Source organism: Spea bombifrons, chromosome 4 (assembly GCF_027358695.1).
Source record: "Spea bombifrons isolate aSpeBom1 chromosome 4, aSpeBom1.2.pri, whole genome shotgun sequence".
NCBI classification, from domain to species: domain Eukaryota; kingdom Metazoa; phylum Chordata; class Amphibia; order Anura; family Pelobatidae; genus Spea; species Spea bombifrons.
In genome coordinates this window covers 34,245-59,301 of record NC_071090.1, presented here as the reverse complement: position 1 = coordinate 59,301, position 25,057 = coordinate 34,245, and the positions used below count along the sequence as shown (strand labels likewise).

At 46.0% G+C, this 25,057-nt stretch overlaps 1 protein-coding gene across 4 annotated transcripts; it reads right to left on the bottom strand.

Moving 5' to 3' along the window:
- Positions 1-609: 609 nt before the first annotated feature.
- Positions 610-24,136, bottom strand: PTPRO (protein tyrosine phosphatase receptor type O). 4 transcript variants are annotated; one of them, XM_053464371.1, is made up of 28 exons: positions 23,884-24,136; positions 20,762-21,035; positions 19,802-19,960; positions 19,413-19,565; positions 18,353-18,787; positions 17,664-17,825; positions 17,066-17,262; positions 16,166-16,286; positions 15,529-15,722; positions 13,943-14,054; positions 13,404-13,555; positions 12,649-12,769; positions 12,427-12,560; positions 11,734-11,866; positions 11,206-11,326; positions 9,932-10,000; positions 8,849-8,932; positions 8,439-8,501; positions 6,623-6,658; positions 5,880-5,961; positions 5,295-5,385; positions 4,853-4,929; positions 4,410-4,544; positions 3,950-4,072; positions 3,113-3,267; positions 2,500-2,635; positions 1,813-1,932; positions 610-852 (listed from the first exon to the last, which is right to left on the bottom strand). In XM_053464371.1, exons 1-27 carry the CDS (start codon positions 23,956-23,958, stop codon positions 1,828-1,830), a joined length of 3,699 nt encoding a protein of 1,232 aa, XP_053320346.1. In that variant the 5' UTR covers positions 23,959-24,136; the 3' UTR covers positions 610-852; positions 1,813-1,827. The 4 variants fall into 4 exon arrangements, with proteins under 4 accessions (XP_053320346.1, XP_053320347.1, XP_053320348.1 ...); XM_053464372.1 differs by lacking the exon at positions 8,439-8,501; XM_053464373.1 differs by lacking the exon at positions 8,849-8,932.
- Between the last annotated feature and the right edge of the window lie 921 nt (positions 24,137-25,057).

Sequence of the window (25,057 nt, the reverse complement as noted above, 5' to 3'; positions counted from 1 at the left end):
CGTCTTCTTCTGAAAATCTGGGGACCGTAACAATGACCGGTTCTTATACCGCGTGTGATTCTCAGGTGGTAACAATATCCGGTTCTTATACCGCGTGTGATTCTCAGGTGGTAACGATATCCGGTTCTTATACCGCGTGGGGTTCTTATGCGGTAACAATGTCCGGTTTGTTATACCGCGTGGGGTTCTCAGGCGGTAACGATGTCCGGTTCTTATACCGCGTGGGGTTCTAAGGCGGTAACGATGTCCGGTTCTTATACCGCGTGGGGTTCTCAGGCGGTAACGATGTCCAGTTCTTATACCGCGTGGGGTTCTCAGGCGGTAACGATGTCCGGTTCTTATACCGCGTGGGGTTCTCAGGCGGTAACGATGTCCGGTTCTTATACCGCGTGGGGTTCTCAGGCGGTAACAATGTCCGGTTTCTTATACCGCGTGGGGTTCTCAGGCGGTAACGATGTCCGGTTCTTATACCGCGTGGGGTTCTAAGGCGGTAACGATGTCCGGTTCTTATACCGCGTGGGGTTCTCAGGCGGTAACGATGTCCAGTTCTTATACCGCGTGGGGTTCTCAGGCGGTAACGATGTCCGGTTCTTTTACTTATATACTTGCTTATTACACTCAAACCTTAATGGACGCCACCAGCTCTGCGCTTTTGTTTTGGGCTTGAAGATGCTTCTTCAGTTATTTGGTCCAGTTTATAAAAGGAAAATAAGTTTGTAAAGGAAACAGTCCAGAAGACACGTGAGGCTCCTTAAGGCTTTTGTCGTCTTCCCGATTCTTCTCCAGCTGAGGTGGGATTCTGCGGCCCAGGGGCCTGGCTGCTCGGGAAGATGATTGTACTTTTATCCTCATCTGGAAGACAAGTGGAAATCATATATATATTTCTGATGAGGATTCTGTCCCTTAAAGGTTGCAGGTCACATGGCTTTTAGTTTGTGTTTCAAATTCTTATGAAATTAGGACTTTATTTCAGACCCTTGAATTATTGATACTTCGCTTTTATCTTTCTTTACAGAACTCCCAGCGCAAAATGTACTTCAACACAATCAGGAACATAAATGGTTAACAATCTGTCACGGTAAACCCCCCCGAAGGACACATAGGGGTAAGATTTGTGGGCACTGATGGATTCGTGGGGAGACTCCTTGACTGACTGGCTAGCCCCCTCTTTGGTCTAAGTCACCCTGTGCTCATTGGGGGGGCAACGAGTGACCGGAAAACCCCGTCTGGTCTGCCCTAACCAGACTCCGACAATTGGAACCGTGTCGCTCTTTTGAGGTTACATTAAGATTGTGGTGGGGGTAACCGAGAAGGAGATTGTTCAGGTCCGGCCGCATCCGACAGCTGAAAGGTCTCTGGTGGGATCTGGATCTCATTTCCATTCAATGGCCATCAGACAAAGGATTCTGGACCCCGGCCGTCGTAAGCACTGTGATTGGTGGGTGATGAGATGTACTTTTGTTAACCGTTTATGTTCCTGAAAAAAAATTTAGTTTTTCTTTGTTGCTGGGAGATCTGTAAAGGAAGATTAAGCACGATATTCACCTCCTTTCTTTCATAGGATTTCACAAGGGCTTCTTCTACTGACATCATGTTCTGTAAGGGGGAGGAAGAGTCTCAGTTACACCTCATAGAGCGAATTTCAACTCAAGCATCTTTCTTTTATGTGGACTCCAAGAGAGTGTAGCTGAAAACAGGGATATCATGTCATAAACCAAGCGTGAAACCACAATTATTAATGATTTCATCCCCTTCTGAGCCAAAAATCAGGCACAGGAAACACGCGTGATCTTCACCATATCCTGTACTTACACCGTGAAATGTGGCTTATGACTTGCTGACGTTTTCGTAAATGACGTCACTGATGCAAAACTGTTGCTTTTTCTTTTTCCACATCAACTGGACGCACCGGTGGATAAAAATAAATTGTTCCTGGGAAATGATGAGATATTAACATTATTTTATGCTGCAGATTTCTGGTACAAACACTGAGCAGCCTCTAACCATTACTCTTTGTTACGTTCCTTCATGGAAAATTGTTCATTTCAGGATTATATATATACACCTACCTATAATCTATCCAGTACTTATACTGTGTGTGTATACATATATACGTGTGTGTATGTATATACACACACACACATATATATATATATACACACACATATATATACACATATTAAAAGGTGGCCCAGAGGCAGAGGAGGCCATTAACATTGAACACTTTCTAAATAGATTTGGTGCCTTCGTCGAGAATGTTAAGCGGCCCAAATCATTCACCTGAAAAGTTCTTCCATTGAAACTCCAAAACATAACCGTTTCCACGCCAGTCTGGGTTTTATGGTTAATTTGCCTGCGGGAAGCAGGAACGAGCCTTCTACAAACAGCAGCCATGACATCGACCTCATGAATTACACCACGGCTCCCCACATGCTCGGCCCCCGTATGTCTGTATTTTGGGTGATTTGCTTTATTTTTGGGGTCCCGTGTCTGCTTTACCTCTGTCTGGACCATGGACATCCTGAAGGAGCGGAGCTCAGCCACCAGTCCTAAAACATCCACAAACTCGTGGTCCCTGATGTGCTGCATGAGCCGATCGAGGGATATGAAGGTTCCTGTCCGTCCGACTCCGGCGCTGGAATAAATGTCATCGGCTTATATTACAGATTTTCCGCACATTTATTACAGGAATCGTTGGCTTTTGGCCAACGATTTAAATTTACTGAGGAGAATTTTACTCTTAACTCTATTCCTCTCGCCGTGTTTTTTTGTGTCCTCCATTGCCTGTTTGTGGTCTTTTCCCGTTATAACATCTCCCACGGGGCTGTGTATCCAGTTAATACAAAGGAAGAATAATCATTTTCCTGCAATGAGCAACGTCCTTTGTGTTATTCCTCCTCGGTTCAGTTGTGTGTGAAATACGTTGCTGTCTCTTTGTGCCAAACCGTATCCTACAAAAGGGGCCAAATGCTATGAGGTACCCAAAGCCCCACCAGGCATCAGCACGAAATGATTAAATCCAAAGGTTGGGGCCAGCCCTGTAATATCTCTTATTATTATTATTATTACTGGTTAATAAACGCTATAAAGCCTGCCCGAAGGAGCTGCTCACCTGCAGTGGACAGTGATGGGCCACTTGGTCTTTGCCGCTTTATGTCGCACCATCTGCACAAACTGAAGAAGGCTCTCGGCCGCGTTGGCGCTCGGGACGCCGTGATCAGGCCAAGCGGTGAAGTTGTAATGCTTGACGTGGTGAGTCTCGTCAGCCTAGTTGGATGTATGAAGACAACATTCATTACCGAGGGTTACCGGATGAAAAACGTGGTGATTATTATTAATTCTGGTGTGATTGACTAAATCCTGGGAATGTATTCATTGGTCTCGGCTTTTGTGTGTTTATGTCATTTTAGCATTTTGGCACAAAGAAGCCATCAGCCATACTTCTTGTATCCCTTTCTTAATAAACTTTGACATGGGTTTTTTTGCTGGTTTTCTAGGCCTGTTCGATGATATTTTCTGACTTCTTTACTACCTCTTTGGGATTTGTAGCTCTGGTCACGTCCTAGGTTCAGCTAGTGGGAAGAAGCCCACATTTACAGTCGCCACTGACTGGTGGGCTTAGTTCCCAGGTACAGGATCACGCGGCAGAACAAGTGAATTTGGGTAATTTGCACAATTTTAATGACGAAATTCGGAGGGGAATTTATTTCAAAGGAGGAGAAAAGTTACAATAAGAGGCTGGAATCTAACAATCTAGAGGGTCAGAGGCCGAGATGGAACGGAAGGGAGTTAAACGTTACTGAGAGGGGGAGATAAGAGGAACGAGGACGACCGCTTAAGTCTTTACAGCAGGAAAACAGGCAGACCGTACGGGGCAAAGAAGAGAACATGTTAAGACTTTTTCCAATTTGTCCTGAAAATATACGTCGTAACCCATAGTAACACCTACGTATGAGATCCTAAATACTCGGTACGCCCAGTCCGGCTGCTCCTCTTCTGACACCATCTCCACCGTAACGTCTCCATATCTGACCGGATCTGCGGTGAACGGCCAATAATGGTCACATTTAATCTGGAAAGGACGGAGGTGAGAGATTATTTCTTCCCCCAACCTGGCGGACATTGAAGCATATGGGGTGGGTAGGGTTAAATGTTACCTCCGCCATCACACACGACAGAGATGGAGGGAAGGGCATGGGATGGGTCAAAGTTTTCATGGCACTTCAACCTCATCCCAACGTGCTGGGGATGGAAGATGCAAAGTGAGTATTTATGCCCTCTGGGGCATTTTGTGTAACCGCCCCGTCCAGCACTGAATGGGAGGTGAAACGCTACAGTCCTCGAGGCTTATTTATCACATACGTCGAGGATATGGGGCTGATCGTTGGTCTTTTGCACCCTTTACGTACCCGTCTCTTCTCGTTACACTGAGTCAGCATCACAACCACTTGGCATTTCTGCTGCAGGATCATCGTCCAGAAGTCGTTACGCGTCTCCGGCAAGGGTCCTTGGGTCGCAATATATTCTTGTAAGGAGCTGTAACCCTTAAAGGAATTTTTCAAACAAAAATGAACGTCACAGGGATGTGTTTTCCACAGACTGAAACTTGGAAACCTTTGGATTTGATCTTTTCTCCGGCTCGGAGTTATAGGGATGGAGAGAAATGGATTAACGGTGAAATTAAAGACGAGTTCCTGGGGTGAAGCTCGGCAGAAACGTCTCGGGGCAGAAAGCTTTAGCGGGTTGATTGAGAAGAAATGTCTTCCTGGGACGTAAAGTGTCCCAGGTGGAGCGTCGCTCCTGTACACAGCGAGAGTTCATGTCCGCACGTTTAACCCTTCCTTCTACTCACCGGAATATAATTTGCGTTGATATAATCTGCACCTTCCTCTTCGTGGCTAGAAATCAGCTTCACGCGGCTGAAGTCATCTGGAGATAAGAAACGCAAAATCCAATCAATAATCGTTATGTATAAATCATTCATTATATCTTACATATTATATCTCTCTCCATCTATCTCTCTTTATATCTATCTCTCTCTCTCTCTCTCTATATATCTCTCTCTCTCTCTCTCTCTCTCTATCTCTCTCTCTCTCTCTCTCTCTCTCTCTCTATATATCTCTCTCTCTATATATATCTCTCTCTCTCTCTCTCTCTCTCTCTGGCGATGTTGCTTCAAGCCCGGCACAGGTGAAGTGCTTTTCCGGGGCCTCTTATATGCAGGAGACAGAAAACCAGGTTTTTTTTTTTCTTTCGGAACCTTCTAGGCTGACGCTCCACGGAAAATTACTTACAAGGCAAGATGTTGGTGTAACGATTTTTAGTTTTGTTTGCGGGAAGGTCTGCGGCGACATGCGGCAAATCCACGCCGACCATTTTCAGCTCCTGAGAAAGAAATACTTTTACTGACACTGACACGTTGGAGACAACGACGACGGGGGGGGGGGGCGACGTTGGAGACGACGACGACCGGGGGGGGGACGTTGGAGACGACGACGGGGGGACGGGACATTGGAGAGGAGGATGGATTCCGGGCCGTATCGCTCCTTCGCACTGCCCCGCTACCCCCCTGGGGCAATCTGATCTGAAGAAAACTTTTCATGAAGACGATTTGAAGGATGTCATCTCCAGTTTAAGATTTATCTGGAAAAGTTTTCCTGCATCCCACCGAGTCCACACAATTTCAAAAATTATCTAATTGATCGACTCTCACCGAAAATTAACCACTTAAATTCCACGTCTGAAAAGGTAAGAAGGAGAGTATCTCTCGTCTTTGGCCCCACAGGATTTCCCCCTCACAATAAAAAGCCATTTACTGGCCTGCAGCTCGGCCCGCGGGCACTAGAATAATCTTTTCATCATCATTATTGTCACTTTACCTCAAATTGGAGAGAAAACTTGTAGTCGGTATCCTTCGCCATGTCCTTTATGTAGCCATCAAAGTCATCTAACTGGACAGGACTTTCCACAGAGAAAAATAGGGGGCGGAAAAATAGGGAGGAAGAGCGTGGAGAGCGCGCAACGGGGGAGGAAGAGCGCAGAAAGAGCAGCGGGGGAGGAAGAGCGCGGAGGAAGAGACAGCGGTGGAGGAAGAGCGCGGAGGAAGAGCGGGCATCGGGGGAGGAGGGGAGAAGAAGAAGAAATGTGAGGAATGGGAATTATAGAAACACAAAGGGAAAATAAGAGAGCACAAGATGTGAACATGTTAACAGAAAGCGCGCGAGAAAAGGGGGGTCCCGAGACCCCAACAGAGCAGAAAAGGAGGAAATGAGAGAGACACCCAGAGACAGAGAATAAAATGGGGGGGGGCAGAGAGTGTAGAAAAAAGAAAAAGGGTAGAAAGTGCGTTAATGCGGTTACAGGATACGCGGAATTCAGTGCAAGAAAAGACAAAAACACTGAATAAAATTGTCAGAGAATCGGCCTGGGGCCACGAGGGGGAGATCAATCATTAAATGTCTTAAAGGGACAGTGATGTAGAGGGATCAGTGAAGGATCACATTCCGTGTAGCTCGGGATTTACCGGGTCCGATTTGGTAGCAAATGAATGTTTCTTAAAAACCAAAAAAGATGCTGAATTTAAAAACATTTCAAACAAATCCAGCATCAAAATAATACTTACTTCGTCAACTTCCTCTTCTTTATTCCATTTTTACTCCTAAAACAAACAAGCAGAGAAGTAAAGTGCATTCTGTCAATCAGTGAGCTGGCCCTGTATAATGTATAGATAAATCAGCAAGATGTCCTGTATAGGCAGGTATAGTTATAGGCATGGCTGTGGGGGGGTGACCAGAGGCGTGGCTGGGGTGTGATCGGAGGTGTGGCTGAGGTGTGACCCGGGGCGTGGCCAGAGGCATGACCCAAGGCGTGGCCAGAGGCCTCAAGTATCCAAAAGGTGTGGTTTGGGTGGGGCTTTTGTGGGGATTTAACGTTTAATTACGGGATTCGACCTGACGTCTCCTGGGCTGCTCGGTTTTAATATTTTATACGTGTTTTTGTTTTTTGTTTTTATAAAGATTGAAGCTTTTTGTATTTTTGGTTTTTTTAATAAAAATGGAAGCTTTTTGTGTTTTTGGTTATGGTTTTTTTTATGCATCGTCTTTCTACGAATGTGTTTTGGACATTCGCATGAAGCCCGCCGTCCCCCAAATGTTTTTTTGGAGTCTGGGGGGTCCACGAACTCCAGGTCTGTCGACCCCCCCCAAAAAAAAGCCTATCAGGATGCCAAGAGTTTTCTAGATTTAGCCTTAAAAACAGGTTAAAATCTGCAAGAACAGCAGATTCTGGAAATCCATGCGCATCCGCACACAGCGCCGCTGCAACCAACTCCGGAGACGCCGCTCGGACCCGACACCGCGGGCCGTAAAGCGAAGCTGTTTCCACAGGCGGAAGATCCACCTTTTAGGCGGGAAAATCGGCTTGCGCATGCCTGACTCACTAAACGGTATGTTTCGTGGTGCAGGCTGCTGTTAGTGAATAAAGCCCACACCTTCAGGCTCATTGCATGCGCATGCGGGCGCCACAAAGTATTCTGCTGGTTTAAAGCAAAAAATACAAAATATAGAATTCTCCAATTAAATAATAAAATATATCCAGCTTTTTAAATATAAAAAATATTTGAAATTGAATTAAAATCAAATGATTTTCTGACACTGGGTCGTTGTTTTCTTGTTCTCTGCCCACGGGACGATATTTATTATATGAATAAACGACTATTTGGAGATAGCGAGTAACGTCCTGGTTCGCCGCTCACGCGTTTTCTTTCTTTCGCGGTTTGCTAAGACGTGGCTCCGCGTGACGATTCGGGTGACCGGCAGATCTCTGAGTGCATTTTATGTGCAATAAAGTAAATTTTTAGTGTACATTGACGGGTTGCCGTGCTGTGACCCTCCCTTACATGTTTACATGTATAACCAAATGTCACGGATACAAGACCCCCGCAGGGTCCTCGGGAACGTTAGTAAAATCTACCCTGCTGGGACGTGAAGCCGCGGGGCCCTGAAATGTATAAAATACCATGAAAAGAGACCCGCAATTCCAAAGAACGGCGAGCCCAATGGGTCAGAGAGTGGCACCCGGGGGCAGGCGTGAACGGCGGGCAGCAAATGGGTTACCGGGGGCATCGGACGACAGGATGAGGAAATCAAACATTCAGGAGACACAAAGAAAGTATTTCTGATTTAGGGCTTTTCAGACTAAGGCCAGAAAATAGTCCCTGCAGCTCGGCCGGCGGGGAGGATAATCCTGCATCGTTATTATTATTAATAATAAATATTATTATTATTAATACGTATTATTATTATTATTATTATCATCATCATCATCATCATCATTAACGGGGGTGTCTTAACAAGTGAATACATTACAAAAATACTTTCTTTCCAAAGTGCGACCGCCAACTATCGGGAGGATGAAAACAGTAACGTGGGAGGACTGACCGAGGTGCGCATGGCTGCTCCAAACACACACCGCTACCCCTCTGGTAAAAGATTCGGGTAACACTAAGAGAGAGAGACAAAATGAATGCCGGGACCCCGCTCACCGAGATACCGCCGCGCTCTGCCGAAAGCTTCCATTCACACCCAGATCACCATCCAAAATAAACATCTAGTGGGCCCGGCGCGCAGACATCGAGTCATTATCCTCAGCCCTACACAGACCGTCTCGGCCCGTCTGAGATTCACGGACATTAAACGCAGCGGAGCGCCGATCGCTGGCACTGCGAGATATACCGACCGGAGTATCGCGTCTCACACCTCTGATACCCAAACTCTCTGATTATTATATAAGAACTTTAAGCACACGTTAAGCACACGCTACTAACACACATAAAAGAAGGGCTACTTACCAGGGGTTAATATAAAAAGCCAACAGATAGTCAGTCCAGAGGCAAGAGGGTAGTAGGGTTAGGAAAGTGAAGACGCTTCTACGCCTGTGAGTATTAATGCGACAAGAGATGGGAGGATTAGCAACGCCGGCCGGTAGTGATAGGAGTAGAGAAAAATAATCCGAAAAACACCAACAAAGCGAAACAGCAATAGTTTGAGTTTAAATGAACAGAGAGCACGGACCGCGCAGAGCTGATTGGGAGTGACCCGGGGGTAATTGTCCCCGGCCTCCCCCTGCCGGAGCTCGGCCTCACTCGGTGCCGGCAGAGGACCGGCAACTTCTCCCAGATCAGAGTCTAAAGTCCTATTTCTCCCATCTGAACCCTACAGAGACCATTATATACAAATATAGCACCAGCAGAGTCCAGAGCGCTGTTACGATAGGGAAAGAATAAATATGACCTAAAACATGTTAGCTCTGCTCCCAGGAGATTACCCTCTAGATTGTAAGCTCCCGGGAGCAGGGCCCTCCTCACCTGTTGTTTCTAGTCAAATTTTTATGTTACACACTACTTGTTTTGTCCTGTCTACCCATTATACAGCGCTACAGAATATGATGGCGCTATATAGAACACTAAATATCAATCTATTAGGAGGCTGAAGGAAAGAGATGGAGGTAGAGGGGCTGATTGGGAGAGGGCCAACAGTGTGGAGCACTGGCGTCACTACAGGGGCCACAGCTGCAACAGGACCTGTGCCTCTAGGGGGCCCGGTGCGACCCCTGAACCCCTTCTTCCCGTCTCCTCGTACCGGTTCAAGTTTGTTTAGAATAGTTGCTTCCGACCTGGACCGAACCGGAACATTTCGGTGGAACCCAGGCTCCTCGCACGCTGTTCGCTGGGCAATTTTGGCACCAGGGCCCTGTGGTTTCTAGATACGCCCGGGGTGTGGAGGTCCCGCATTAACAGAAAATCGCCAACATTTTCACAATCAAATTGAATGAACCAAAAAAATTAAAAAAGACGTGATTTTCCCAACTTCCCTGTAAACTGTATATAAAGAGCGTCAGCTCTTCGGGTGAACGAAGAGCAGAAAGCACTCACCAGTTATAAGGCAGTTTTCCATCTCTTTCCAGGGTGGCAAAATTGACAAAAGTTCCGGCTCCGCACTCCCTGTTCAGAAAGGATCGATAGTTTAGTGGATACGGGATTGGGTTCTGCTGATGAGGGAAGAAGAATCAGACGTTCCTCGCGTTTTTACCTGATCTGCTAATATTTTTCAGAAATAGACACCTGTGCACCATATTTATCAACGTATCGCTCGAACAATCCCCGGCGTAGCCATCCCAGGCCTGCGGAGTTCAGCGACCGGCTAAAAAGATGCCCTACGGCTGCGGATCTCACCCTAACCCACAAGGAAGGGGGGCAATGGAACGTTTCAAAAAGATCAAAAGCCCAGCGCGGCCGTGGAAAACGACTCTACGGATTAAGAGGTTTCTAAAGGCAAAGTAAATGTTTTTTTATCTGATTCCGCGAGGTTTATCCTCACATTTCCAGATATCCTCAGTCGCTGGCACATGCACTCTACTGCACTCTACTATATGAATATTTATGGGCCGAACACACTCCCGATCTGGATGACATTAATGGGGGTTTCCGACGGTAAAATTGCCCCAATCTCCCCTCCTTTAAGAAACCAGATGCCTCGGGGGTACCTGCAGCCCGAGAGGGAAAACGGGGTCATTCTGGGTGAGGCTGAGATATTACACGGACCCTCGGTGCTCTGATTACAGGGCTTTCCCTTCTCACAGTCTCTTTTATCCTTAGACTCTCAAGATGCTTAAAGAGACTGCCGGCCGGCAGCAGGAATCTCACATCATTAAGTGTCAAATTCCAACAATAAAATAACACATCTGCAATTAAACACTAATATTTTGTAATTCAGAAATGAAACTTTTCCTGTATAATATTCTTACATAAACACTGAAAAGCAAAAAACAGAAGCTATAAATGGGATTACAATCAACAAATCTTCTCCCGAATCGCGACGGAAGAACCGCTACCAGTTTGGGAATCATTTTTCTGCTTTAAGGATGTAAGGAAACATGCGGCCTCGCTCCGTCTTATCGCATGAAATGTTTTCTCCCTGCCGCTGAATACTGCAAAAGGTTCTGGATTTGTACATAATGAAAAGTTAACTTCTTGTTGGCTGCTCAGATCGGTGAATACATCGATTTACCAAATGAATAAAATAAACATCTAAAGCAAAGCAAATGGGGCTTATTCACCAAGGGTCACGTTAACATGAGATTTTCATGAGGTAAGCATCACGGGCGCGCGTCTTCATAAAGTCCTCTGCATTTTGGGCTTTTCTTTACCTGGCCATCTGCAGGTGCTTTCGACGCAACACGAGCAGCGTTATTAGAAGCAGTCCGATCAGCACGATGCTCAGAAGGGCGAGGACCGAGATCACCACCACGTTCGGATTCACCTCGACATCTACGAGACAGACAGAGGATCTCAGCACCCTCTCTACGGCTTCAATACAGACATGAGACGGGAAAAGGAGACTTTAAGCAGCGAGGCTTTTCTCTCTTGTTTTCTAATGTCCCATTTTTACGTTTCCACGTTTTCCAGGTGTTCTGGAAATAAAAAAGTCCAAAAGCAGCGTGTGCTCATTTCACGTTAATGGCATGCGCGAAAGAACGAGGTATGTTGGTGCGCGACTTGGGGGCCACATGAAAGCGAGATGCTGAGGCCCTAGGAGTTCATCAGCTGCGAATGCCCACATCCCAAGCCAATACGTAGCCGCGCATGTAACCGCGCAGACAAAGCAAACCATCAAACCAAAAGATGAAATGCTCCCAAATGAAAGTTATTAAAAAGATATTCCATAAAAACTGTACCAAGTGTAGACACGGCGATGAAGGCAGGAACGCTCGGAGAGTGATGGCTGACACTGGTCACGCTGCAGTTATAGGACCTGGCCGGCTGGAGACTGCCTATCGTCACCACGTGGGAGAAAACCCTGAGAGGTTCCTTTAAAAAGCATCGGAATTAACACACATTTAATATATTATCTATATAATATAGGTAGATCTACCACACGAATCTTATGGGTCAGACAATTTACCAATAACTACTTTCTAAGTTCTAATACAAAAGGACTATTCTCCCCAAATCAAAGTCTCTGTTTTATTGTAAAGCTGCATTATTTTCCTTTCTCCTCGTTCTTCGCCATTATCATTATATTTGTCACTGCGGCAAACAATTAGCACAAAGTGAGCAATTTGGGAAATATCTACAGATCGAGCGAAAGATATTTCTTAATTAAAGCTCAATGCAGAAAAGCAGGTTCCAGGAGCAATCCGTCTGTCACTGAAACCATTACCGCCAGGGGGTCCGAACCCTCTTACCGTTCGCTAGCAGTGATAAGCGTGCCATTCGAGCTGATATCAAACATTAAAGTATATACAGGTGCCGAAAGCATGTTTCTTCGGACTTGTTGGCATTGACATTATTAATAAAAAGAGGTTACACTTGAAAACGCTGTCAGGGTCCGTAGCTTAGTCATTAGGGGCAGATAAAGTCTTCCTCACCTGTTCATTTTGAGCGGAGTCCAAGTGCCAGCAAAACACTTCGAAGTAATCAGAGACTCCTTCCTCTACCCACAGCAAGGTCACCGAGGTTTGGGTCTTGTTGACGGCAAACAGAGATTTTGGTGGTGCGGGTTCTGAGGATACCAAATATTTAGCGTATTCTATAAAATAACATGAAATCTAAGGTGCAAGGAATGCGGAGAAGCTGCCTGGAACTCTTACCGAGTTTAATGGTATACGGCTTGGAAGTGTTGCTGCTCCTCTCCGTGCACGCGGTAACCGTAATGTTATAAATGTCGCCAGGGGGCAAGTGAATTGCGGCTGTCATCGCTTTGCGGGTCACCTGGAAGCAAGAAGATAAACGTCACATCCTTCCATGTCACGTGTCATGTGTCCTGCCCCAGCGTGCTTCGTTTGTAAGCTTGAGGACCGGGTCCTCTTTATCTAATGTGCGGGGTCATCTTAGTCTGTCAGACCCTTTGGATGTCGGGACTGTAAGACGGGCTGCGGGAATTGATAAAAGATAATAATAATAATAATAATAAACCCCCCACTGCGGTGCTGCAGCCCACCTCTGCTTTGCCCCCGTTGTTGTTCTTAACAGGGAGAGGACACCAGGGCAGGAAACTGTTTATATTAAACTAATTCCGCCCCAGACACAGATCCCAGGGGTAACCTTTCAATGGGTTACACGGATTGGCAAAGACATTAAAGGCCATCTGTATTTTTAAGGAATAAATTGATTTATTTTTTTTAGGGTTGGCATCATTTCTTGCATTACACTGCGGCGCAGCCCATGCGCCGTTCCCTCGTCACACGCAGCATTCGCTCAGTGTAACGATTCTTTAATCGTAATCCGGATGGTTTTATACCTGAGCATTCTTTATATGCCCCAATAAACGTCACCAGGAAGGAAGGTATAAATACATTACAATTTATAAAGAATTGCTTTTATTCTAGAAATTGCTGAAACATACACTTTTTTTAATTCTTTTCTTCCCATCTGCTACAATTTGCCAATGCAGCAATCGCGAATGCGAGAGATCCACGGTGTCTTCGCCGTACGTCCACGAGATGTACACGACCATGCTGATATATTCCACGCTAACATTGCGAGGGGCAACCGGGGCTGGGAGGGCAGAAGAAGCTGCGGTTGGACACGGTCTATATCCATACATATACTTAACATATTCCCGCGCTGACAGGGGATATATATATACACATACACACGGTATATATATATATAATCTATCGCAAATGCCTCTGTGAAACTGCAATGGGCCAAAATCTTGCAATTAAGAAGCCCAGGGGGTAACTCCTTCCCTGACCACCTTGCCGGCCCCCCTCCCCTGACAGATAACTGCCCCAAGTGCTTATATATAAATTATGGAAATACAAATGTAACGCGGGCTCTGCCACTCATACGTGTCTACATACGTGTTACGCTATCCTATGAGAAAGACGGCGAAGCCAAAGGGAACTTTATTCCCTACAGACAGAGATGGGATTCACTCGCCTGTTATGAAGCTCACAACGGACGTGTCGCAGCAGCTCCGTTCAGGGTCGCCCCACGTTACCATGGTTACCCGGAAGTTATAGTACCAGGCTGGCAGCAAGCCGCTGATTCTCTGCAAAAAGAAAAACGGGGTTTTAGATTTCTTTTGCGGTAAATTCTTTTCATTTATGTGAACAATAAAGAAAATAATAAGAAATTCCATGCAATTATTTCCTCATTATTTGCTGATTAAAAGTTGGTTTATTATAAAAGTATCAAAAGAATCTACACGTATTTATATCTATACACATATACGCTATATCTATACACATATACATATCTATACACATATACGGTATATCTATACACATATACGCTATATCTATACACATATACACTATATCTATACACGTATACGTTATATCTATACACATATACGCTATATCTATACACATATACACTATATCTATACACGTATATGCTATATCTATACACATATACGCTATATCTATACACATATATGCTATATCTATACACGTATACGCTATATCTATATACATATACGGTATATCTATACACATATACACTATATCTATACACGTATACGTTATATTTATACACATATACGCTATATCTATACACATATACACTATATCTATACACGTATATGCTATATCTATACACATATACGCTATATCTATACACGTATATGCTATATCTATATACATATACGGTATATCTATACACATATACACTATATCTATACACGTATATGCTAGATCTATATACATATAGTGTATATGTGTATAGATATACCGTATATCTATACACATTGTAACGGGTTCACCAAGAGAGCTGTAGTAACTCCCAGAGATCACCCAGATGTATCCTCCCGGAATCACTTACAGCACCAGCCAGCATGCGCGCTTTGGAACCCTGCTATGTGTACCCAATAAGTAGACGCAACTACCTTGAACCGAGTAGAGCAGGAATGAACAGTTTATTGTAGTAAAACATAGACTGATATAGCCACAGATCTTCATTAACATAAATTAACAGATACATGTATTCAACCCAACCTTTAATCCCCCGGCAGTAATCCTATTGATGGGATTAATTACACAATGGAGTTCCTGCCTGTGCTATCTGTGTTTGGCAGCCAGGCTGGAGCCATCTCTGACTACCTTGGGGCCTTGTATGACAGGTCATTCTGTCACACATATATATCTATACACATATACGCTATATCTATACACATATATCTATACACACATACAGTATATTTATACACATATCTATACACATATACAGTATATTTATACATATATATATCTATTCACATACGGTATATTTATACACATATCTATACACATATACAGTATATTTATACATATATATATCTATACACATACTGTATATTTATATATATAAGAAACGGGTGGATTGTTGCAGTTGTAATATAACTGGTGAGATAAAAATCTCTGCGAATCAGAACTCTACAGATATTTTATGAAATTTTTTGCACTTCTAGTCTGCGTTAGGGTTAAATTGTTAAATTACGGTAAACGGATCTTTCTATAGAAAAACATCACGGAAGAGACTCTTACCACCGAAGCTGTTAAAGACACCGTGGCTGCTATTTCATAGTAAGGCGTCCATTCTGACGTCATGGTCGCGGGGTTAAAGTAAAACATTTCCACAATATATTTCCGGAACACGCTATGGTACGGCCTGGTCCAGCTCAGCACCAGCGCAGACGGCCCCAGAGGGTACAGCACCAGGTCTTTCACCCCGGTGGGTTCTAGAAGATAGTAAAACATCTCATCGTCGGGATTTGAAGGCATTTCCAGAACACGTCACACTTTACAATATCTGGGATTATTAACGATATGTTTACGGCGTGTATTCACACGTTTACACTGTACAGCTCACGTGGAACAGGTTACTCGGTATACTGACGTCCGTACAGCCCATGCAGCACAATCCACACCGCAGCTTCGACTTTACCGATAGATCTGCCTGCAAATACTAGGTTACTATGCTTCACGCGGTACGTCTCACACGGATCAGGCGCGGAGCACGCCACAATGTAAAGCCGGCGCGGAGCACGCCACAATGTAAAGCCGGCGCGGAGCACGCCCAGAACACGCCACAATATAAAGACTACACGGTACTGCGGTTCCACTGACGATCTCTAAGGTTTGCACCATCAAGCTCACGGTGGGATCCAGTAAAGGGTTGTACCTATCGCAAAGATGACTGGGTCTGACGGGGGTCCGATAAGCGGGGGTTTCTGCAGGTAAACCACTACTTTGTACTGTGCGCCAGGCACCAGGCTTCCGATGATACCGCTGGTAGAGTTAACCTAAAAAAGAAAATGTTTGTGACGTTATAGAAGGAGCAGCCCCTATACCGTCAGAAGCTTAAACTGCCATCAATCCACCTACCGCCCGGCAAACTCATCGACTACTCTGATGCAGCATGTGAACCCCCCAGAGGAACTCTTATAAAAATATATAAATATACCAAGAAGAGAACCGATGGAAGCGAAATGATGGAATCCATCCGAAAGCATGCAAGACCGACCCCGATGGGTATAAAAAAAAACTGCGACCATTGGTAGCGCATCGCGGGAAATCAAACATGACTACAGAGGAGTTCACAGCTGGGCCGGACTGAAGATAAAGAAGCAGCCGGTGGCCACTAAATTATGTGCATGCAGCCTCTTTCACACTGTCCGAGTATCCAGGTGGCTGCAGCATATCGCAGGATGCAATCTCCTGCTACAGCAAGGGTGACTACGTGCGGCTATTAGCCAGCGGCCAACCAGATATTTGTCTGGTGTGCCAGATGGCCAGTTTAGGCCTGGTTCACGGGTTCTGTACCAAGTAGGATCTGGAGAGACTTATTTGCATGGACTGGAGAGGGTTCTAGGTCTAAACAGTCCCTTTTCATCAGATGCTCTAACCCACGAATGAATTCATTAATAAGCAGGCTAGTGTGGGATAAATGTCAGCTGCCTTCCAGGGCTACTTATTCCTCTCGCAGATCCCTGTTAGCCCTAGAACATTTTCCAGGCAATGTCCCCATGTCCAGGCTGATAATCCCCTGTAATGACAAATCATCCGAACAAATCGGAATTACCTCTTTGCAATAATGTTTCTCGAGCCTTTGGCTTTCCTTTGGTTTTGCGCATGTTTGTGAAACCACGGATATTATTGTCCCATTATTCTCCGAGTAGGAAGATGTCCATGACACCAGGGCAGCCGTGGAATTTAAAAGCTTCACTTTCACTTCTTTTGGTTTCTCTGTGAGCTCTTCGAACCATTCGCCGGTGGGGCCTTTAAACAGAGGAAATCGGAATAGAAACGGCTGCAGGAGACGTCACAGACCCCCAGTTATCCCCCAAGATCCCTAACCTGTGCAGGGGAAGAGGGGTAGCTTCCCTAAGGGGCCGCAAGGCAACGCGCACACAGGGTAAACTCAGGTAATTGCCCCCACTGCTAGGTATGTACCCTGTGCCTAAGGACAGGAGGCCCTGACTGTCTGGACCGTAACAAGGACCAAGGTCTGACCCTGGGGAAGATTTGGGACGTTCTATGGAACAGTGTGTTTATAGGTGGGCTTTTTTTTTATCTTTAATAACCTATATCCAGGCATTCTTGCATTTAAAAATGAATGCCATTACAAACCAGGAAAATGCCAGCTTTCCCGCAAGAAACGTAACCAAAAGCACACTTACTGATGTAAAAGTTTATGGCTTTGGCTTTGTTGCTCTCTCGAATATCGCAGGGACCCGAGGAGCTGAAAGATGTTACCGTCAGCTTGTACTTTCCTGGCTCTTTCAATAGAATGGCAAATCCATGAGTGTTTTCATCCACTGTGGAAATGTTTGTGGCGTCACCTCAAATAAAGAAAGAAAGAAAAACACTCATTTCAGGTTACAGAGCAGAAGGGACCAGCTCAGCTCGTAACATATTGTTCGTAGAATCAGATGAAATGTAACACGGCGTTACACGCTACAACATGCTTCTACACGCTTGCAGCGTGCAGTCGTCATATGTATACATGTACACTACAGCGTATGTAAGGAAGCGTGCAGCTCAAACGGCCACCAGCTAGCGAGGACATCAGGATAGCCACCAATGGAATGGTCCAGTCATGGACCATCCAAATGGCAAAAAGTACCCAAACTCTGTGCATGCGCATTCAGCACAACAAACGTGCACCAAAGTAAAACCCCATTTATTTCACTAAAAGATGCATCAGTCAAGAAAAAAGTATCATTATCGTTTTTTCTCCCTTCATCTTGCCTGTAACTCACAGTTTAGTGAATAAACTTCTAGTTTTCATCGCATAATAATGAAAATGATTAATCCAGGTCACAAAGACTAAAAATGTGTGTCGGCAGCATTATGTTTCCATACGTACCATCTCTGTGGATGTATATATTAAAGCCATCAAAGGAAGTGGCAGCTTTTGGAGGAAGCCAACTTATGGAGACCTTGAAATGGGGCGAAGAAGAGCGATTCGTGAAATGGTCAGTTAATAGGCTTGAAACCGTAGGATTTTCATCATCTGAAGGAAGTTCATTCACAAAACCTTCATTATCCAGTGTGACGGTTTCATTGGCCAGCCAGTCAGACGACGGTGTTGTTTCCAGCCCAGAATCGTTTGTCGAATGATATTTCCAGTTATAAGACGTGTTCCCTATCACCCTATTATCAGACATGGGCCCGGCGGAGCTCTCAATGACAGCGAGCTGATCGGGTCGGATTTCTTCTGAATTATTGCCACTGGGTTCATCGGCGCTGCTCTCATTCACGGTTACGATATGTATTGAGATATTTCTGGGTGGATACGGAACTGAAAGAAAAGGAGAAAATAAGTTGTAGGGTAGCTAGAAAAAAAGGTAAATCTAATAAAAATAAATTGTGTGAACTAAGTCGCCTGGGGCTCCATCGCCTCTTAGTTTAGAGGCGACTACAGCTAAAATATGGATGAAATTCCAATCTTTAAAGCCTAATGTGAATCATCAGGCTGAACATTTACTGAGAAAAAAACATGAATTCACTTTTCCGGTAGTCAAATGTGAAATGAGTCTAAAAGGAAGCAAATACGGTCAAAAGTAAAAAATGATCTGAACACTAATAATACTACTTCTTGAGGTTTAGGGTATTAGGGTGCAGATACGAGAACTAACAAAGGGTAGGATAATGCGTTACGTTTGGGGTGCAGCAAGAAAAGGCAGGTGGCCGTCAGGGCATTGGGGTTCAGATATCGGGATGAGGACATAATGTGCCGAGGGAGCTACAGATCAGGGTTATGGACATAAAGGGCAGACGGATTGCTCCATGGTTTTGGCTACAGTTTGTGAAGCCACCGGTGGGATCGAGAGATTTTATTGCCCGACCCCCGGGCTGGGGCTACTGTGAAGCTCGAGGTTTGTTTAATGACATGGCAATCCTGTAACAGCGTGCCATCCTCTTACCTGTCCTGTGCCGCTGCGGCTCATGGCCAATGCCGCTGTATTCCACTAAGGTGCTCTTATTAAACGCGGCTTCCGACAGCAGCTGGAGAGTGACGTTACTGTAACACACGCCGGGCAGCCAGTGATTGAACACCGTTTTACCTTTCAGGAAATCTGTAAAGTAGACTTTAACATCAACATGGCTCCCAACAAATACTCATAATATATATTAATAATATACCGTTTCAAAATAAGACTCCAAAGAACATATCTACAGTGCAGCCATTATCGCGCTGTGTAATAGACAGTATACTACATAAGACAACATGCTTCATATTGCATTCAAACTGATAACGGGGGGGGGTTACAGGAGTCACTCATCCTTTAATAGCGGTATATGAGGATCGTACCTTTATATAACATCGCACGGAAAGTTTGACCTTCCCAGTAACTTATATTTACTCTTGTAAAGACATTGTATTTTTCGGGATATTGCACTTCGAATACGACTCCTGTTTCTGGGGAAGGTTTATAATCATGAATGGAAACTTTGTTGACCGGAAGAGGTTCTGTGAAGCAGAAAAAGGAAAGAAACTGGATTAACATGTGAACACGGGACGAGGAATTAGCTGAATCAGACATCCCAAGCTGCTCGTATGTAGTTTGGTAGACATTAGCAAGGAACGGATGGCGCGCGCTATGATTAGAAAAAAGTGGGAACATTTCCAATCATTTTCCCACCGTGAAACACATCTGGCACGAAAGCAGGTCTGGGGGGCATCCTGCCGTCTCTATGTTTTACTGAGAAGCTCAGGCCCGGGAATAGTCATATTGTTCCAAAAGGTCAGGGCAGGCGGCAAACATAAGCAGAATCCATGGAAGTAGCTGAGGGTCCGGCTCACAGGCAGCGCATGCCAAAATGTCCCAAGTCCAAAATAAATCAGGAACCCCAAGCACAGGGAGTAGAATCTGTAAGCACCGACTGAATGAGGCTACGGTGCCAAGCCTGGAGACGCCAGTGACGTGTGGGGCCACACGGGCCGCAACGACACATGCATGACATGCGAGCGGCCAAAGCATGACGCATTTCAAGGACGCTCCGTTTGCAGATGGACACCAAAGGAAAAGCTCGAGGCCAGAGGAATCGCGTGCAGCCACCACCGAATACGGGTGACCCAACACGCCGAGGCTGTTACCCCGGTTCAACCGCACCCCCAAACTAAAGAGCTTTACAGCTTGGCCCTGTATATAGTGGGACCAACTTAATTCCACTGGAATACACTAAGTAACGCGACTTCTCCGACCTCCAGCAGGGCACCGAATGTGCACAGAGTGGGTAACTACAGGAGACGGGGCAGAAAGGCACTTACTCGTCAGCACGGTTAGCGATTTCACAGGCCTGGACGCCATGTTGGAATTGATTGCCATCAGCGTGATGATGTAATAAAGGCCATGGTACGTCGCATTAAAAACCAAAGGCGCAGGTAACGAGCTGCTGAATTCTTCAAACTGGAAAAAATAATTCTTGGATTCCCCGGTTATTTTGACGACGTATACGGACGAGGAGTTGGTTACATCAGATTGTTCCAAGGAAATGATGATACGGTTGTTATCGGTAACGGCCACGTGAAACATGGACACATCCTACAGAGAACAAGCAACAGTCAGCAGAAGGAAAAAGCAGCGATACACTGTACAGCGCAGAGTAACACATCAGCAGAGGGGCATGGGGGCAGATTAAGGTCCCCATCGTGTCTGCGAAAAGCATCAAATCAAAAGGCTGCTGAGTGCCAGACAGCAGTGTGAGGCCCAGTTGCCTAGCAACAGAATAACAGGTGGATTTTATGTGTTCCATTTCCAGAACTGACTTGATTTCTCCCCGTTCTGGAGGCAGCGCCGGGGGGGGGGGGATTGGGGTCTCTCCGATTCCAGGCGGCTTTTAAAGCTCCGTAACACGAATATCGCTGAGATTACAAACCCGGCTCGGCTGCCATATCCGAGAACGCCTGACCTACTTACAAAACTGGGAATTTACTCTGTAAAGCGCCGGAGCGTCTCCACCACCTTCACACCGCAAATATATCAGCTTAGGAGATATCTTAAGCGTTCAGCAGATCGGCCCCATCCGGCCCCCGCTAGTCGCCTGTTTCTCCTGCTGTAGAAACTCAAACCTTACTCAGTCTCGTCTTAGATTCAGGAGCCGTATGTCTATACCGTCACGGTATTACCCTCTACCACCCTCTCAGCCTCAGACGTGGACAATAACACACAGTATGTGATGATATCACTGTTATGGAGGCGATAGTAATTTGCCCTCCGTCGAGGCAGTTATTACAATGTATGAACACTAAACTATAAGACTTTTAGAAATGGAAAATCAGCGTTCGGCATCTTTTGAGAAGAAGTCTTTTTTGGGAACCCTGTTAATGCCATTGTTTGGCCACCATCGGCCCCACGCAAGGATACCAGACAAAGCCCTACACAAGTAGAGCATCAATGGCAGTCCTGCCTCCGGCCCCGCAGGAACACAGATGTTCCAGGTCACACACATATTAGCCTGTTTATGCCCTTGGATCCGGCTACTTACCCTGGGGGGGTTACAAGATTACACCTGAAGGGTACAAATCATCTGTTAGAATTATCTGGCTATAATAAATGCCCCCACTCTTCGCTCGGTGACCCCTCCACGGGGGCAGCTTCTTTCCCTGTAACAGCCCTGCTGAACCTTATTAAATGTAAACAGTTAAAGCTGCCGACTGGCACGTTCTTTTGGGAATGTCCGTGGGCTCTGAGAAGCCACCGAGGCTGGGGGGGGGTTGTTTTTTGACTCCTCTTCTAATTAGAAAATAGTTTGAAGTTCAGAGATATTTCACGGCTCGGAGGCTTAGAAATAGGATCAGATTTTAAAAGTAATGTTCATAGTAAGCGAAAACCGTAGATTTTATTTTAAAAAATAACACATTTTCAGAATGATGATTATCTTAGTTATTATTTTTGTTATTTAGATGAATAATGATGTGCGTCGTGACCCACAATAAACGGCTCCTTTGGGTTTCTGTTTTTTTTTTAGCATAAATCAGCACTAATTTAAAATAAACCCAATTTTTGGTTGTTTAGAATACGTCTTAATTAAAAAGTGAAGGGCGACCCCTCCGCTCCCACATCCCGAGTCCCGAGCCTTACGGTCACTCAGAAAGCGCTTGGCTCGGCACATGTGCCGGTCCTTGGGGTTAGAGGCCCAGATATTTACCCAAAACACATTAATTCAGAGACCGGAATCTCACGGAACGGAAGGGGAGATAAAAGTATTTTTTTTCTGGGAAACCTTGTAGAGCAAGTGCTGAAAGACAGCTCCCTGGATCAGTGTACGGGGGGTTAAGCAGGGGGTACAGGTGTGAGGCTTGGTGGGGGGTACAGGTGTGAGGTTTGGTGGGGGGTACAGGCATGGGGTACAGGTGTGAGGTTTGGTGGGGGGTACAGGCATGGGGTACAGGTGCGAGGTTTGGTGTGGGGTACAGGCACAGGGTATAGGTGTGAGGTTTGGTGGGGGTACAGGCATGGGGTATAGGTGTCAGGTTTGGTGTGGGGTACAGGCACAGGGTATAGGTGCAGGGTACAGGTGTCAGGTTTGGTGTGGGGTACAGGCACAGGGTATAGGTGCGGGGTACAGGTGTGAGGTTTGGTGGGTGGTACAGGCACGGGTTATAGGTTCGGGGTTTGGCATGGGGTACAGGTGTGAGATTTGGGTTACAGGCACGGGGTTTGGTGGGGGTACAGGCACGGGTTATAGGTTCGGGGTTTGGCGTGGGGTACAGGTGTGAGATTTGGGTTACAGGCACGGGGTTTGGTGGGGGTACAGGCACGGGTTATAGGTTCGGGGTTTGGCGTGGGGTACAGGTGTGAGATTTGGGTTACAGGCACGGGGTTTGGTGGGGGTACAGGTGCGGGGTTTGCACAGGCATTATTTGTACAGCCCTTTCAAAAAGATGACTTGAGGCTAAGGAAGAGAGAGTAGATTTCTATGTTCCTTCTAAGTAATCCAGCTGGGCTTCCTTATGATAAACACCCCATTGGTGGGCTGCATATACCCCCCCGGTGCAACAGGGAGAGTAATACAAATAACAAAGAAATCTGGAATAATAAGGATATACATAGAAATCTACAAGTCTATTATAGACGGTACCGGCTCAGCCTGATCATTTATGGAAAGACAGATCTTATTCTAAAGAAGCAGATTAACCGGCACCGCCGATAACCCGGCCGGGAAATAGCGAATAGTTACCGAATCCACATGCCATACATTATTTCTGTGCATTGGATGACAGATAAATGAAGATGCAGACAGCGATCCAATGAAAGCTGTCCACACGCCGGCCCCTGGGCTACACCCCACAGCATCCTCATTGTCCTTCATCATCCTGCATCATAAAAGGGGCATCTTTATCTCAGACCCCGACAGACATTACTGTGCAGGGGGGGGGGGATCTCTTACCTGGATGGAGAAGAGCAGACAGAGCAGCAGGAGGATCATGGAGCTGCCAGCCCCAGGCTGCACGCTCACCACCATTGAAGTCAAGAACCAGCACAAAAGGCTCCTCTCCAGATGCGTGATGGGAAGAAGCCTGCGGGGATCACATGAGCCGGAGACAGGGACGGGCAGCCTGAGGATCAGCCGTGATGGATGGAGACAGACAGGGACATCAGAGCCTGCGCCCCATCCTGCAGCTCAACCAAATCACAGAGTGCACAAGGGAGGGAATCATCCCTCCCCACAGTGACATCACTCCATGTCAGGCATTACACAGTCCCACATTATCCCTCCCCACAGTGACATCACTCCATGTCAGGCATTACACAGTCCCACATTATCCCTCCCCATAGTGACATCACTCCATGTCAGGCTTTACACAGTCCAACATTATCCCTCCCCACAGTGACATCACTCCATGTCAGGCATTACACAGTCCCACATTATCATCACTCCATGTCAGGCATTACACAGTCCCACATTATCCCTCCCCACAGTGATGTCACTCCATGTCAGGCTTTACACAGTCCCACATTATCCCTCCCCACAGTGACGTCGCTCCATGTCAGGCATTACACAGTCCCACATTATCCCTCCCCGTAGTGACGTCACTCCATGTCAGGCTTTACACAGTCCCACATTATCCCTCCCCGTAGTGACGTCACTCCATGTCAGGCTTTACACAGTCCCGCATTATCCCTCCCCATAGTGACGTCGCTCCATGTCAGGCTTTACACAGTCCAACATTATCCCTCCCCACAGTGACGTCGCTCCATGTCAGGCATTACACAGCCTTGCATTATCCCTCCCCACAGTGACGTCACTCCATGTCAGGCATTACATAGCCCCGCATTATCCCTCCCCACAGTGACGTCACTCCATGTCAGGCATTACACAGCCCCGCATTATCCCTCCCCACAGTGACGTCACTCCATGTCAGGCATTACACAGTCCCACATTTACCCCTTTTAATGTATAAAGCCGTTTCCTGCTGTTTCTATACACATTATGGGGGCTTTTAGGGCTGTAGAACCCTGCGGTACCCTCATACCCAGCAAACATTCTGACCTCCTAGAAAAGAGGGGCATGGGGGGGGATTGGTTGGGCATCAAATCTGAATAATCAATAAAGGGATTAC

Excerpts from the sequence above, each read along its gene's own strand:
- PTPRO (XM_053464371.1), bottom strand. The coding sequence starts at position 23,958 with ATGGTGGTGAGCGTGCAGCCTGGGGCTGGCAGCTCCATGATCCTCCTG. Across the intron at positions 21,036-23,883 it reads GTCTGCTCTTCTCCATCCAG|GATGTGTCCATGTTTCACGT; the intron begins GTAAGAGATCCC and ends TGTTCTCTGTAG. Across the intron at positions 4,073-4,409 it reads AGTGTAACGAGAAGAGACGG|ATTAAATGTGACCATTATTG; the intron begins GTACGTAAAGGG and ends CGTCCTTTCCAG.